We start from the raw sequence: 14,699 nt of genomic DNA, 5'->3' as shown, positions 1-14,699 counted from the left end.
CTTTAAGGTTCCCTTGAATTGTTTCAGCATCACGGATCCTTGTGTTTAAATTTACACTTAAACTTGACTAAGAAAATTCTACTAAATTATATATACTTTTGCATATATAATCTCTCAAAAAAACCAAAACAGAATACTATCACCATCAAAAACAGCACCTGGTTCTACCCACCAAGAGTCTAGAAATTTGCATTATTCATCCTGATTTTTAATACTTTCTCCCCTTAACAACTTACTGCTTTCCTAAGAATTTTAAATATTTACTACATTATGACTTTCTAAAGTTCTTTTTGCAAACAGAGAACAGAAAAATGCTAATACACTAATTTGGCAATCTCTGTGAGGTCTTTATTTGAAAAATGAGGGCAAAAAAACCCCCCAAACTCAATTCATAGCTTAGTATTTGTAATCTAATACTAGTATGCATACATAACAAAAACAAAATCTAAATTACTATAGAGATCTTCCTACAATCACAATGACTCTAGTATTTAAAAATAATACATCATTTATAATAACCTAAATTTATGTAATTCTGTATGTGTCAGTACTTTTTAGGCCAATTAGATATATAAGGTATTGAAGGAAAACCTTACTTAAGATTTAGTTCCTCATCTCTCTCAATCTAAAATTAACATCCTGCAGTTTGGCTGTTTCATTTTATACAAAAATCATTAATTACAGAAACACAAATCTTGTAATACAAATAAGAACTCCACGCATCTGAGTAAAATTAAACAAAGCTCTGTTTATATTTTTAAATTATATCAACTTTAATTAACTAATTATGAAAACATTCCTAGTCAGGACAGTTACTGTTAAATGTAATTATAGTAAAACAAGTATTATATAAAGCAAAATAGCTGTTTATTTTAAAACTCTACGAAGCTGAAACTGTAAATATTAAGACACTAAAATATACAGCCATATAAAAACATGTACTTTACTTTTATAAGAGGACTTCTGTTGCTTTCTAACAGTATTTTTAGAAACATATTTTTCTTCCAGAGAGCTTTAAGAACTAGGTATATGTCTGCCTGCCTAAGATTCAAAAGTGAAATCTACCAAAGACTGTATCCTAATCAGACTGTACTATATGAAATGCCTAAAAAAAATAAGTTGTCTTTCTTTGGGTTTAATAAATTTCCAAGTTTATAGAGGTTACAATACAGTTGACCCTTGAACGTAGGGATTAGGGGTGCTGACTCCCACATCGCCAAAAATCCATGTATAATTTTTGACTCCTCAAAAACTTAATAGCATACTATTTTTTTTAAAAAATTTTAATTACAGCATAGTGAACAGAATATTATATTAGTTTCAGGTGATATACAGTGATTCAACACTTCCATGTATTACTCAGTGCTCAACAAGATAAGTGTACTCTTAATCCCATTCACCTATTTCACCATCCCCACAGCCACCTCCCCTCTAGTAATCATGTTTGTTCTCCGTAGTTAAGAGTCTGGTTCTTGGGGGGCGCCTGGGTGGCTCAGCCATTAAGCAGCTGCCTTCAGCTCAGGTCATGATCCTAGGGTCCTAGGATCAAGTCCCACATCAGTCTCCCTGCTCCGCAGGAAGCCTGCTTCTCCCTCTCACACTCCCCTTGCTTGTGTTCCCTCTCTCGTAGTCTGTCTCTGTCATATAAATAAATAAAATCTCTTAATAAAAAAAAAAAAGTCCAGTTCTTGGTTTGTCTTTTTTTTTTCTTTGCTCATTTGTCTCCAAAATTCCACATATGAATGAAATCACATGTTATTTATCTTTCTCTGACTTATTTTGCTGAGCATTATATTCTCTAGCTCCACTCACATCATTGCAAAGGGGAAGATTTCATTTTTTAGGGTTGAATAATATTCCATCGTATATATACACCACTTCTTTATCCATTCATCTATAAATGTACAGTTGGGCTGCTTCCATAATCTGGCTATTATAAGTAATTCTGTTATAAACATAGGGGGGCATGTATCCCTTTGAATTAGTGTTTTTGTATTCTTTGGGCAAATACCCAGTAGTGCAACAAGTGAATCATGGGATAGTTCCATTTTTAACTTTTTGTTGAACCTCCATACTGTTTTCCATGGTGGCTGTACCAGTTTGCATTCCCACCAACAGTGCAAGAGGGTTCCTTTTTTCCACATCCTTGCCAATATCTTTTTGCTTCTTGTTTTTTAGATTTTGGCCATTCTGACAGGTGTGAGGTGATATCTCAATAGTTCCGATTTTTATTTTTCTGATGATGAGTGATGTCAACATCTTTTCAGGTCTCTGCTGGCCATTTGGATGTCTTCTTTGGAAAAATGTTCATGTCTCCTGCCCATATTTTAATTGGATTATTTGGGTCTTGTCGTGTTGAGTTGTATCACTTCTTTATATATTTTGGATACTAACTGTTTACTGGGAACGTCATTTGCAATGATCTTCTCCCATTCGGTACGTTGTGTTATTATTGTTTCCTTTGTTTTTTTTGTTTTGTTTTGTTTTTTTGTGATGCACTCCCAATAGTAGTCCCAATTATTGCAATGTAATCCCAACAGTTTATTCTTGCTTTTATTTCCCTTGTCGCAGGAGACATACCTAGAAAAATGTTGTTATGGCCAAAGTCAAATTACTGTCTGTGTGCTCTTAGGATTTTATGGTTTCAGGTCTCACATATAGGTCCTTAATCTATATTGAGTTTATTTTTGTGTATGGTGTAAGAAAGTAGTCTTCCATGTTGCTGTACAGTTTTCTCAACACCCGTTTGTTGAAGAGATTGTCTTTTTCCTATTGCATGTTCTTGACTCCTTCATGGAAGATTAACTGACCATGTAATTGGGGATTTACTGTTGGGTTTTCTATTCTGTTCCAACGATCTATGTGTCTCTTTGTGCCAGTACCATACTGTTTTGATTACTACAGCTTTGTAATATAACTTGAAATCTGAAATTGTGATATCACCAGTCTTGTTTTTCTTTTTCAAAATTGCTTTGCTATTTGGGGTCTTTAGTGGTTCCATACAAACTTTAGGATTGTTTGTTCTAGTCCTATGAAAAATGCTGTTGGTATTTTGATATGGATTGTATTAAGTGTGTAGACTGCTTTGGGTACAATTTTAACAATATTTGTTCTCCCAACCCATGAGCATGGAACATCTTTCCATTTCTTTGTATTGTCTTCAATATCTTTCATCAACGCTTTATAGTTTTCAGAGTACAGGTCTTTCACCTCCTTGGTTGACTTTATTCCTAAGTATTTTACTATTTTCAGTGCAGTTGTAAAAGGGATTGTTTTCTTAATTTCTTTCTGCTGCTTATTAGTATATAGAAAGACAACAGATTTCTGTATGTTAATCGTGTATTGTGTGACTTTACTAAATTCATTTATCAGTCCTAGCTGTTTTTTGGTGAAGTCTTTAGGGTTTTCTATATACATTATCATGTCATCTGCAAAAAGTGAAAGTTTTACTTCTTTCTTATCAATCTAGATGCCTTTTATTCCTCTTTGTTGTCTGACTGCTAGGCTAGGACTTCTGGAAATAGGCTGAATAAAAGTAGTGGGAGTAGACATCCTTGTCTTGCTCCTAACCTTAAGGGAAAAGCTGTTTTTCACCATTGAGTATGATGGCAGCTGTAGGTTTTTCTTATATGGCCTTCATTATGTTGAGGTATGCTCCCTCTAAACCTACATTGTTGAGGGTTCTTATCATGAATGGATGTTGTACTTTGTCCAATGCTTTTTCTGCATCTATTAAAATAAATAATCATACAATTTTTATCCTCTTATTGATGTATCACATTGACTGATTTGCAAGTATTGAAAAACCCTTGCAACCCAGGAATAAATTCCACTTGATCACAGTGATTTTTTTAATGTATTATTGGATTTAGTTTACTAATATTTTTGCTGAGGATTTCTGTATCTATGTTCATCAGAGATAGTGGTCTGTAGTTCTCCTTCATTGTGGTGTCTTTATGTGCTTTTGGTATCAGGGTAATGCTGGCCTCACAGAAGGAATTTGGCAGTTTTCCTTCCTCTTCTATTTTATTGAATAGCTTGAAAACAATAGGTTTTAACTCTTCTTCAAATGTTTGGTAGAATTTCCCTGGGAAGCCAGCTCATTCTTAATTTTTGTTTGTTGGGAGTTTTTTGATTACTGATTCAATTTCATTGCTGCTAATTAGTCTGTTCAAATTTTCTGTCTTCCTGTTTCAGCTTCTGGTAGTTTATATGTTTCTAGGAATTTATCCATTTCTTCTAGATTGTCCAATTTGTTGGCATTTAATTTTTCATAATATTGTCTGACAATCTTTTGTCTGTCTGTGGTGTTAGTTATTTCTCCTCTTTCATTTATGATTTTATTTCAGACCTTTTTTTTTTGATGAGTCTGACTAGAGGTTTAACAATTTTGATCTTTTCTAAAACCAGCTCCTACTTTCATGATTGTTCTATTACCTTTTTTTTTTTGGTTTCTGTAACATTTATTTCTGCTCTAGTCTATTATTTCCTTCCTCCTGTTGGTTTTGGGTTTGCTTGTTCTTTTTCTAGTTCTTTTAAGTGTAAGGTTAGGTTATTTGAGATTTTTCTTGCTTCTTAAGGTAGGCCTGTATTGCTATAAACTTCCCTCTTAGATTCATTTTTGCTTCGTCCCAAAGATTTTGAATTTTCTTTTGTCTCCATATACTTTTTTTTATTTCTTTGATTTCTTGGTTGACCCATTCATTGTTTGATAGCATATTATATAACCTCCATGTATTTGTGCTCTTTCCAGATTGTTTCTTGTGGTTGATATCTAGTTTCATTGCATTATGGTCAGAAAAGATACATAGTATATAACTGATCTTTTTGAATATATTGAGACTTGCTCTGAGGCCTAATATGTGATCTATTCTGGAGAATGTTCCATATGCACTTGAAAAGAATGTGTATTCTGTTTTAGGATGGAATGTTCTGAATATATCTGTTAAATCCATCTGGTCCAACATGTCATTCAAAGCCACTGTTTCCTTGTAGATTACCTGTCCATTGATGTAAGTGGGGTGTTTAAGTCCCCTACTATTATTGTATAACTGTTGATTAGTTCCATTCTGTTTGTTATTAAAAACTGTTTTATGCATTTGAGTGCTCCCATATTGGGTGCATAAATATTTCCAATTGTTATGCCTTCTTGTTGGATTGTTCCCTTATTATTATATAGTGTCCTTTGCCTCTTGTTACCATCTTTGTTTAAAGACTAGGGTGGCTTAGTCAGTTAAGCATCTGCTTTCAGCTCAGGTCATGATCTCAGGGTCCTGGGACTGAGCCCCACATCGGGCTCCCTGCACAGTGGGGAGGCTGCTTCTCCCTTTCCCTCTGCAGTCCCCCTACTTGTTCTCTCATAAAGAAATCAAATCTTTTAAAAAAATTAAAAAATAAAGTCTCTTTTGTCCAATATAAGTATTGCTACCCCAGCTTTCTCTTGACATACATTTGTATGAAAAATGTTTCTCCATCCCCCACATTTATTTGACAGGTGTTTTTAGGTCTGAAATGAGTCTCACAGGCAGTATATAGAAGGGTCTTGGTTTATTATCCATTCCATCACCCTATGTCTTTTGACTGGAACATTTAGTCCATTTACATTCAAAATAATTACTGATATGTATTTATTGCCTTTGGGTACTTGTTTTGTGGTTGTTTTTGCAGCTCTTCTCTGATCCTTTCTTCTCTTGCTCTCTTTCAAGTTATGCTGCCTTTCTTTATTTATATACTGGGGTTACTTTCTCTTTGTTTTTGCATATCTATTACAGGGTTTTGATTTGTGGTTACCATTTCGTCTGTACATAACATTTTCTGCATATAGCAATCTACATTAAGTGGATGGTCATTAAGTTTGAATCTATTCTTTACTTTTCTCCCCCCAGTATTATAAATATATCGTATCATATTTTACATCCTTTTGTGAATCACTTGACTGATTTTTACAGACATACTTATTTTTACTGCTTTAGTACTGTCCTACTTATGGTCTTTCCTTTCCACTCAAAAAGTCCCCCTTAACATTTCTTGAATGTTAGTGGTCATGAATTCCTTTAACTTTCTTTTGTCTGGGAAACTCTATCTCTCTTCCTATTCTGAATGATTGCCTCGATGGATAGAGTATTCTTGGCTGCATATTTTTTCCATTCAATGCATTGAATTTATCATGCCACTGCCTTCTGGCCTGCAAGGTTTCTACTGAAAAATTCATTGATAGGCTTATGGGGTTTCCTTGTATGTAACTGTATTCTCTTCTCTCACTGCTTTTAAGATTTGCTCTTTATCACTACTTTTTGCCATTTTAATTATTATGTGTCCTGGTGTGTGCTTCCTTCGGTTGATTTTCTTGGGAGCTTTCTGTGCTTCCTGGATCGGAATCTGTTTCCTTCCTCAGATTAGGGACATTTTCAGCTATTATTCCTTCAAATAAATTTTCTTCCCCCTTTTCTTTCTTTTCCTGGGATCCCTATAATGCAAATGTTATTATGCTTGATGAAGTAGCCAAGTTCCCTAAGTCTATTCTCATTCTACATACTTTTTTTCTCTCCTTGTTCAGCTTGATTACTTTGCATTACTCTGTGTTCCAGTTTGCTAATTTGCTCCTCTGCATCCTCTAGCCTATTATTTCACCTAGTATATTTTTAATTTCATTTATTGTGTTTTTCATCCATAGTTCTTTTTTATCTCCTTGTTAAGGATCTCACTGATGTCCTCCACTCTTCTCTCAAGTCAAGTACATTTATGATCATTACTTTAAATTCTCTATTAGGCATATTACTTATATCTGTTTCTCTTAGGTTTCGTACTGTGGTTGGCCCTGTTCTTTCATTTGGGACATATATCCTCTGTCTCTTCATTGCGTCTCATTCTCTGGGTCTGTTTCTGTGTGTTAGGCATGTCATCTGTCTTCTGCTGTTGAAAATAATGGCCTTATGAAGAAGTCCTATAGTGTCCTATAGTGCAGTGTCCCCTGTTCACCAGAACCTGGTACTTCAGGGGGTGCCCTGCTGTTGTGTCCTGGCCACTTTTTCCTTCACTGCAGTGTTCTGCAGAGACTCTCTTTGTCTACTGTGGGCAGTGTGTGGTCCCTGGCTGGGGTTGGGTGTGCAGTTTTAACAATAAGTGCTGGTCTGCTGCCAAATGAGACCTGCTGCCATTGCCAGACTGGGCACCGCAAAGTGCATGGGTTGGGAGATGAGGTGTTAGGAAGGTCTGCACTGGTCTTCTGGCGGAGGGGACTCAAAATGCCGGGACTGAAGCATATGTAACTGGGAAGGGTGGATCTGCTCAAGTGTGGTGTTGGGGGTATGGGGAGGACTTGGTGCAAGCAAGTTTGGTAGTGTCAGTGCTACGGTGGTTCTCACAGGTGGCTGTGTGTTTATGGGGGGGGGCGCATGGGAGAAAAATGGTGTCTGCCCACTCCTTTGTTCCTGGAAGAGTCCCTCAGTGATCCCTGACCTCCAGGACATGCTCTGAAATGAATAAACTACTGTCCCTCCAATTTTCAAACTGCTGCTTCTAAACTGTAACTCTGAGGGCTGTTTGTTGTGCTCTCTTTAAGGGCAGGGATTCCGCTTCCTATTGCCCTCCAGGTTCTCCCAGAATGGAGGTTGCTGACTTTTAAAATTCCAGGCTGTAAGACCTGCCGGTTTTAAGAATTCATGAAATTGAGCACCTCTGGCTTTCAAAGATAAATATGGGGATTCATCTTCCCTGTGCCAGTTCCCTGGTGTGACATAGTTTGTCTCTCTCCCCTCTCCACACCTGCTGTTTACTCCCCTCCATGGAATGCCTTGGTCTGTTTCACTCCTCACTGCATCTCTGCCCTTCTTACTCTCTTTGATGTGGCCTTTTCTCTACCTTTGGTTGTGGAGTTTGTTCTGCCAGACTTCAGGTCTTTTCTGGATTATTTATACTGATGTGAGTGTTATCTAGTTGTATATGTGGGACAAGGTGAGCTTAGGTCCTCTTAGTCCACCATCTTCTCTTAATAGCCTCCTCTTAATAGCCTACTATTGACTAGAAACCTTACCAACATCATAAAAAGTCAACTAACACATATTTTATATGTTATTTGTATTATACACTATATTCTTACAACAAAGTAAATTTAAAAATAAGAAAATGTTATTAAGAAAATCATAAGGAATAGAAAATACATTTACAGTACTGTACTGATCAAAAAAAACAACCCACGTCTAAGTAGATTCATGCAGTTCAAACCTGTGCTGTTCAAGGGCCAAATGTATATTATTTAAAACAAAAACAGGTTTGGTATGGTATAGAACAGAGTTTTCAGCATCAAGTAGAAACCTGTTGTAAACATAAATTCTTGGGCCCTGCCTAAAATCTGAAATTTTAGAGCCCAGTAACTGTTTTAATAAACTCCCTAAAGTATTCTGATGTACCCAAATGTTATTAGAACCACTAGCATAAAGCAAAGATCTTGAATGGGTTTTAGAAACAGAAAGATCTGAACTGCAATCAGATTTGCTACTTACTAATTATAGGACTTTGGGCAAGTTCTCAGAACCTTCATTATTGTTAAAAAAAAAAAAAGTATAGTAGTAGATAAATCACAGGGTTTTTATAAGGAGCAATTGCAACTACATATACATGCATACATGTGCATTCTATACATAAGTTATCTCTGTGTGTATATATATATATATTGAAAAGGTAAGTCTCTTTCCTACAAAGATTTTTATCGGTATTATTTCTAACGTTATAATACTGAATGTAAATATCTGATAATTAGAAGATTATAAAAAAATGAATTCCTATATTCACTCAAACAACTTATTCACCATTTATATACCAGGCACTGGCCAGGTATGGAGGACACAAAAATGAAAAAATATAGACCTTACCTCTATAAGCTAGTAGTTTATAATAAGGGAGGTAGACATGCCAACTAATTGTAACAAACCATAAGAAGTGTCATAAATCATATTAACTCAACTTATTTACTACATAGCATTTAAGATTTTTTAATGTGAACACTATGACAAAAGAAGGGATTTAGTTTTGAAATCAGATTAGGTGGAAAGGATAAAATACAAATGAGTATAAACAAATAAATAACCAAGAATAATTAGTAGAAAACATGGACAAATTAGATTCACGTTTTAGGTGATGGAGTCCTAAAGAACACATTTTCTTTTAGAATTTCCTTTAGTGTTACTGCAGTATCGATTTAAATAAAACTTATTTTTAAGAATTTACTCTTAAGACAAAAAATGCAATGTCCTAAAAACAACTTATTAGTAAAAAGAAAGAAGAGAAAGGTAATAGCTGTAAGAAGAAATCATCTGCCCAGACCTTTTTTTCTTTAAAGGTATTTGGCTTCTCAGGGACACTCACCAGTTTAACATCTATGCTCGTGGCACCTGCATCCAAGGAGTTTTCAATGAGCTCCTTTACCACACTGACCACTGAAGTGATTATTTGAGAACTTGAAAGGAGGCGCACTGTTGCTGCAGGCAACTGTTTCATTCTAGTATTAGTACAGTAGCTAGATAAAATGTAAGTTGTACAAATAAAAATTGTTAAACATTCCTAACAGATCTGATAGCAACAACAATTAATCGCAGCTCACATTTACTGAACTTCCCACTATGCCAGGCTCTACTGCAAGCACACACAGTATTAAATCATTTATGTATTACAATTTTTTTAAATAGGTGGCATTATCACCTCCGTTTTATAAGACTGAGGCACAGAGAAGTTAGTTGCTAAATCCATACTACAGTAATAGTTCAAGAACAGTAAGAAAAACTGTGCTATAATAAGTGTAATATATGATCTACCAGGGTAGGAATGACCAGGTGGTGCTATCCCCGTGGGATGTAATGTCATTCACTCATAAGCCTTTATGGCAATCTCAAAAATCATTAGTCATCTATATGTTTTGATGAATTACAATGTCTTTTTCAATTACTAAGCTTTACTGGAGTTAGGGTGCCTATACCTTAGCATTACTGCTCATCTAAACTAGTCAGATGTCAGACACACCAGATAGCTCTATCTCCTATACTACCGTGCCTAAAACATCATTCTAATAATGTAGCTCTCCAAGATAAAGCTCAAATCTCTGTGCTGGCATTCAAAGTCCTTTACATGCAATCCAACCTTACATTCAAGATCTCTCTACCACTAATTGTTTTAGCAAAAAAAAAAAAAAATCCTTTGTCTAAAACCCTTTCAAACAAAGAAACAAACAAAAAAAAGATCTTTTATGGAAATCCCACGTGTAAAACATGCAGGGAGCAGTGTTTGCTTTTGCCTTAATGCTTAATTTCGGAAAAGACTTAAGGAAAATAAAAAACACGAGGTTGACAACATGAAACTCCTTAATTCAAGACAAAAAAATGGGGAGGAGGGGAATCCTAGGTACTTCTTTAATTTACCATGACTCACATGCTTACATGATTTGATCCTATGGAATTTAAATCCAAACAAAACAGCAATGCCAAAGACAAAGAAAATTTAAAATATATCCATTTAGGATTCTCAGGCAAATTAAGACATAAAACAGCAGACTCATGTAAGAAATGGGAGTATAGTCACTATAACAATTGCAGAGGAATTTAAGGGATGCATTTCTGGGAAGAGATCAACACACTGAGATCTGAGTGATATTAACTGGTGACAGTTAATAAATATAACTATATTTTGCTTTGTACAAGGCAAACCTGATCAGCATAGCAGAAAAACATATCAGACTAGAGTCTAAAAAAACAGGTTTAGAGGTTCACATTTAATACATATAAACTGAAGCTTATCACTTAACTTCCTCTGTAAAATCAATTCATCACCTCTATAAATGGAGATAGTGCTTCATAGGTTTGTTGTGAAGATCAAATAAGCAAGCACATATAAAATGTTCTGTAGGGGCGCCTAGGTGGCTCAGTTAGTTAAGCATCTGCCTTTGGCTCAGGTCATGATTATTTATTTCTTACACTGACTACAAGATGAAATGATATTCTGAATATATCAGCCTATCTCATTATATTATTAAAATTAACCTCACTTTTTTTTTTACTTGTTTTAATGTGACTACGAGAAAATCTAAAATTATATATATGTGGCATACATGATAGTTCTATTCGAGAGTACTATATAGAGGAAATCACATCACTTTCATTATATCCTAGCTCCTATGCTAATAGTTATATAACGCTAATAATTATAATTAAAGTCTAAAAATCATCTAATCTACAAAAATGGAGATAATAATATATGGTTATGGTGAGTAGTAAAGAAGATAATGAATCTAACTTATTACAGTGTTTTGCATACACATGTTAAAGATGTCAGGATACTTGGACTACACTGAGTTCCTCTAAACTCTTAAAAGAATAGTTTCCCCACCCATCTTCTAATCCCTACTCCCACAGGGGTTACCCATGGCCTGCAACCAGATCAGGCTTGGGTTCAAGAGGTCTTCTACCTTAGTTTGAGAATGCCAAGGATCCAAGAAAACACTGATCAGACTTTGAGTATAAACCTAGCATCGCCTCATCTTTTACTCTTTCTGAGCAATCCCCATATTAAACTCAGTATTTTTGCCTCATTCTCTACAATCTCTCTTTCAAAATCTATTTTCCCACAAGCCCCTCATTTCATCCCAATACTGATGTCAAGGCAGACCATAGCATGAACTCTTTATCTTCACACACATCTTACCTCCTCCACCCCACTGTGTCCTCTGGTTTCTTAAAATGTTTACACCTCTGTCCACACTCTTCTTCCCTAACTCCCAGGTCAATGTCTCTTCTCCTAAGAACTTTCACCTCAGTACTTTAACCAGTCTGCCTTTAGGCATCTTGACCTTCAAAGCAAAAACAAAAACAAAAATTGTTCCCTCAACCCTATTACCCCAATGATCATCTTCTTTCTTTAGGAAGCCAAAATAACCTCTAAAACTATATCCCCAACAGAGATCTCTCTCTTTCCACATTAAAACAGGCATTTCTAACAATCAGTGTCAAGGCTACCTCAAGATAATTATTTGTAAAACAGAATTTATCTTCCTGCTCCCCTCCCTATACCCTCCACTTCACTTCACTATTTCCCTTAATATATACTATTTTTAGTGACTAAGATCAAAAACCTTGATCTTCCTTTGCCAGCAATCCCATGCTGCTTGTATCTCTACTTCCTCCTAGTGCAATCCTATCTATCATTCTAGACTCAGTTCCACAGCCACTTATAACATGGTCTTCTGATCACTCAACCAGGAATGACCCCCCCCCACATTCCTAAAGAACTTGGTTTGCATTACTTATGTGGAATGTTTATCACAACCCTGTCCTGACCTGTACAACTTCTGAACGCAAGCAAGTATATATTATGCATTTCTGGATGCAACACAGAATAATCAGAGTACTTCACTCATGGCAAGCACTTGAAGAATACTAATCAAGGGCCAAAAAAAAAAAAATTTATCAGCACTCCAATGTAAACATTAGGAAGAGTGTCCTCCTTCCTAGCAAGTCACCACTGCCTTAATTTCCTCCCTTTATAAACTTTATTTTAACTTCCATATCATCTCTTATCTCACCTATATCTCCTAACCAGACTCTTTTCTGGACTGCAGGACCTCGTTTTCAAGAACCTTCTAAATATCATCATTTAGATAAGTCAGAGGAACCTTACATTTGAACATGTCTCAAAACGATCTCAGATCTTTCTCTATTTGACCATTTTTGTTCCTGTATTTGTTTGATAATAAAAATAACAGCTATCATAAGCAACTTTGCATATATATATAAAATCCCATTTAAATCCTCACAACAACCCTATCACTCCTCTATCACAAATGAAATTTGAAAGTTTTATAATATCAAGATCACAAGATTCAAGATCACAAAACTAGTCAGTGACACATGCACACCTGCATACCCTGGCATGTTTGATTCCAAAGGCCTTGCTCGTCCAGTCTCACAAGGCAAAATTAGAAATCCTGAAGTCATCCCAGAAATTCTCTTCACTTTCTACGTCCTGCCACTCAGTCCTATCTATCCTACTACCTAAACATTTCTCAAACTAGTCCTCTCCTCTCTATACCGATAACCTCTGTTCAGCCTCTGAACAATTCTCTCCTGAAGTACTGAAATAACCACCTAATTGATATTTTGCCTCAAATCTCAACCAATGGTAGGGTTCTTTCTATATTTAATTCTCATCATGTTGTTATCCTACTTAAAGTTTTATAAAGAGTTCCAGCTAATCAGATAAAGTTCAAAATCCTTAACTGGACCTCTACCTTTCTGATCTCATTCCACTATTCCCCAACTACAGAGTAAACCTGTCATACTACACAACTTGTCTCTCTTAATGTGTTGGCACTCACTTGTTCCTTAGTTCACAAGGTTCTCTTTCTCTACCAAAGACTTCTAACCATCCTTCTGGATTTAGTTCAAGTATCACCTCCTCAAGGAAGCCTTGCTTAACTGCTCCAACTTTGACCCCTCCCCACCTCAACAGGCTAGGCATTTCTTCCTGTGTACTCCCACAGCACGTTTTCCTTATTTCCAAATGAAAATAGATCACAGGCTATTCTATTGTTTTTCTGTCTCTTCCTCCTGGCTCAGAGTTCTCTGAGGACAGAGATTTTATATTAATCTCATAGCCCTGGCATAACCTGTAGAACATTGAAAGCATTCTACCATATGTGTACCAAATGACACCTTTTGAAAAGTGAAAGAGTTATCAGGCTTACATCACAGCATAGAATGTGTGAGAATATCAGGAATCAGTCCTCCTCCATATTTGCTGAGAGGGAAATCAAACACTCCTGAAAAGAGTACCATCCAGGAAAATCAGTTAAGGACAACAAGGTACCTAAAAAAGAAGCAGAGAACGTGTAGCTATAGGCAAACACAATGAAATAATTTACTTTAAAAACAATAAACATAACCCAATTGTTTTCAGAGAGCCAACAGAAGTTCGATTTCAGAAAGATAATTACAAATTATCTGACCTTTTCTTTCCATTCTCAAATAAGATCAATTTTTGGTATTCACATTTCCTCAGCATGTCATACAGGTGCCTGTCTTCAACGTGTAGATAAATGCAGAATGACATCAGTAAAAATCAGGGTTAAGTGATGAGAGTTTGCTTACATCACTTGTAAGACGCCACAACACACAATATATACCACACTCACGAGTTATGGCTGTCCGGAGTTAAAATGTCTGCCTGGCAAACAACTTTAAATCCTGCACTCAGAAGGCCCTGGGAAATGGGCTGCAATAAAGGCCCAAGCACGATTTAGTGAGGAATGGCTAAACCAGACAAAAACCGACCGAGCCCTCTTAAAGACCGCTCTCCACGCGTGCGCGCCCACGAGCCCGGCTTCGTCCGCTTCCCGCCCCTTCTTGGCGAGGGGCCGGGGGCGGGAGGGGGGAGTGGGCAGGAGGCACAAGGTTTTCAGCCGCGCTCTCACGCCAAACGGGACAAGTCGAGGGGAAGGGACCCTTGAGACTAAGAGAAGACAAGAATGAATGCCCGTTAGGCAAACAACACTACCTTCTTGCTCTCGCGAGGTGGGCAATTACCATCCACTAGCGAACCAGCCAGCGTTCCGCCGAACTCACAAACCCAACCTCGCGGATCCCGGACTCTCCCCCAGCGCGCGACTGGGCGGGCACTAGGCACGCAGCGCTTAGTCCCGCCTTGCCCGGGGAACGTGG

The 14,699-nt window shown here is 36.6% G+C and overlaps 1 protein-coding gene across 8 annotated transcripts in view; it reads right to left on the bottom strand.

Moving 5' to 3' along the window:
- The window catches only part of PMS1 (PMS1 homolog 1, mismatch repair system component), an 88,255-nt gene extending 73,599 nt beyond the window's left edge, over positions 1-14,656 (bottom strand). For 2 of the 8 annotated variants that reach the window (XM_034654844.1, XM_019799066.2), the window contains exons 1-3: positions 14,536-14,656; positions 13,727-13,848; positions 9,364-9,514 (exon numbers count right to left, since the gene is read on the bottom strand). In XM_034654844.1, the coding sequence (XP_034510735.1) occupies positions 9,364-9,495 (132 nt within the window). In that variant the 5' untranslated portion in view covers positions 9,496-9,514; positions 13,727-13,848; positions 14,536-14,656. Of the gene's footprint in view, positions 1-9,363; positions 9,515-11,688; positions 11,834-13,726; positions 13,849-13,987; positions 14,512-14,535 lie in introns of those variants that run through there. The other 6 variants (XM_034654845.1, XM_034654847.1, XM_034654846.1 and 3 more) reach the window with 6 other exon arrangements.
- Positions 14,657-14,699: the final 43 nt, after the last annotated feature.

Source organism: Ailuropoda melanoleuca, chromosome 2 (genome assembly GCF_002007445.2).
Source record: "Ailuropoda melanoleuca isolate Jingjing chromosome 2, ASM200744v2, whole genome shotgun sequence".
Lineage (NCBI taxonomy): Eukaryota > Metazoa > Chordata > Mammalia > Carnivora > Ursidae > Ailuropoda > Ailuropoda melanoleuca.
Note: the sequence above shows the minus strand (reverse complement) of the source record. Positions and strands in the feature narration are given on the sequence as shown.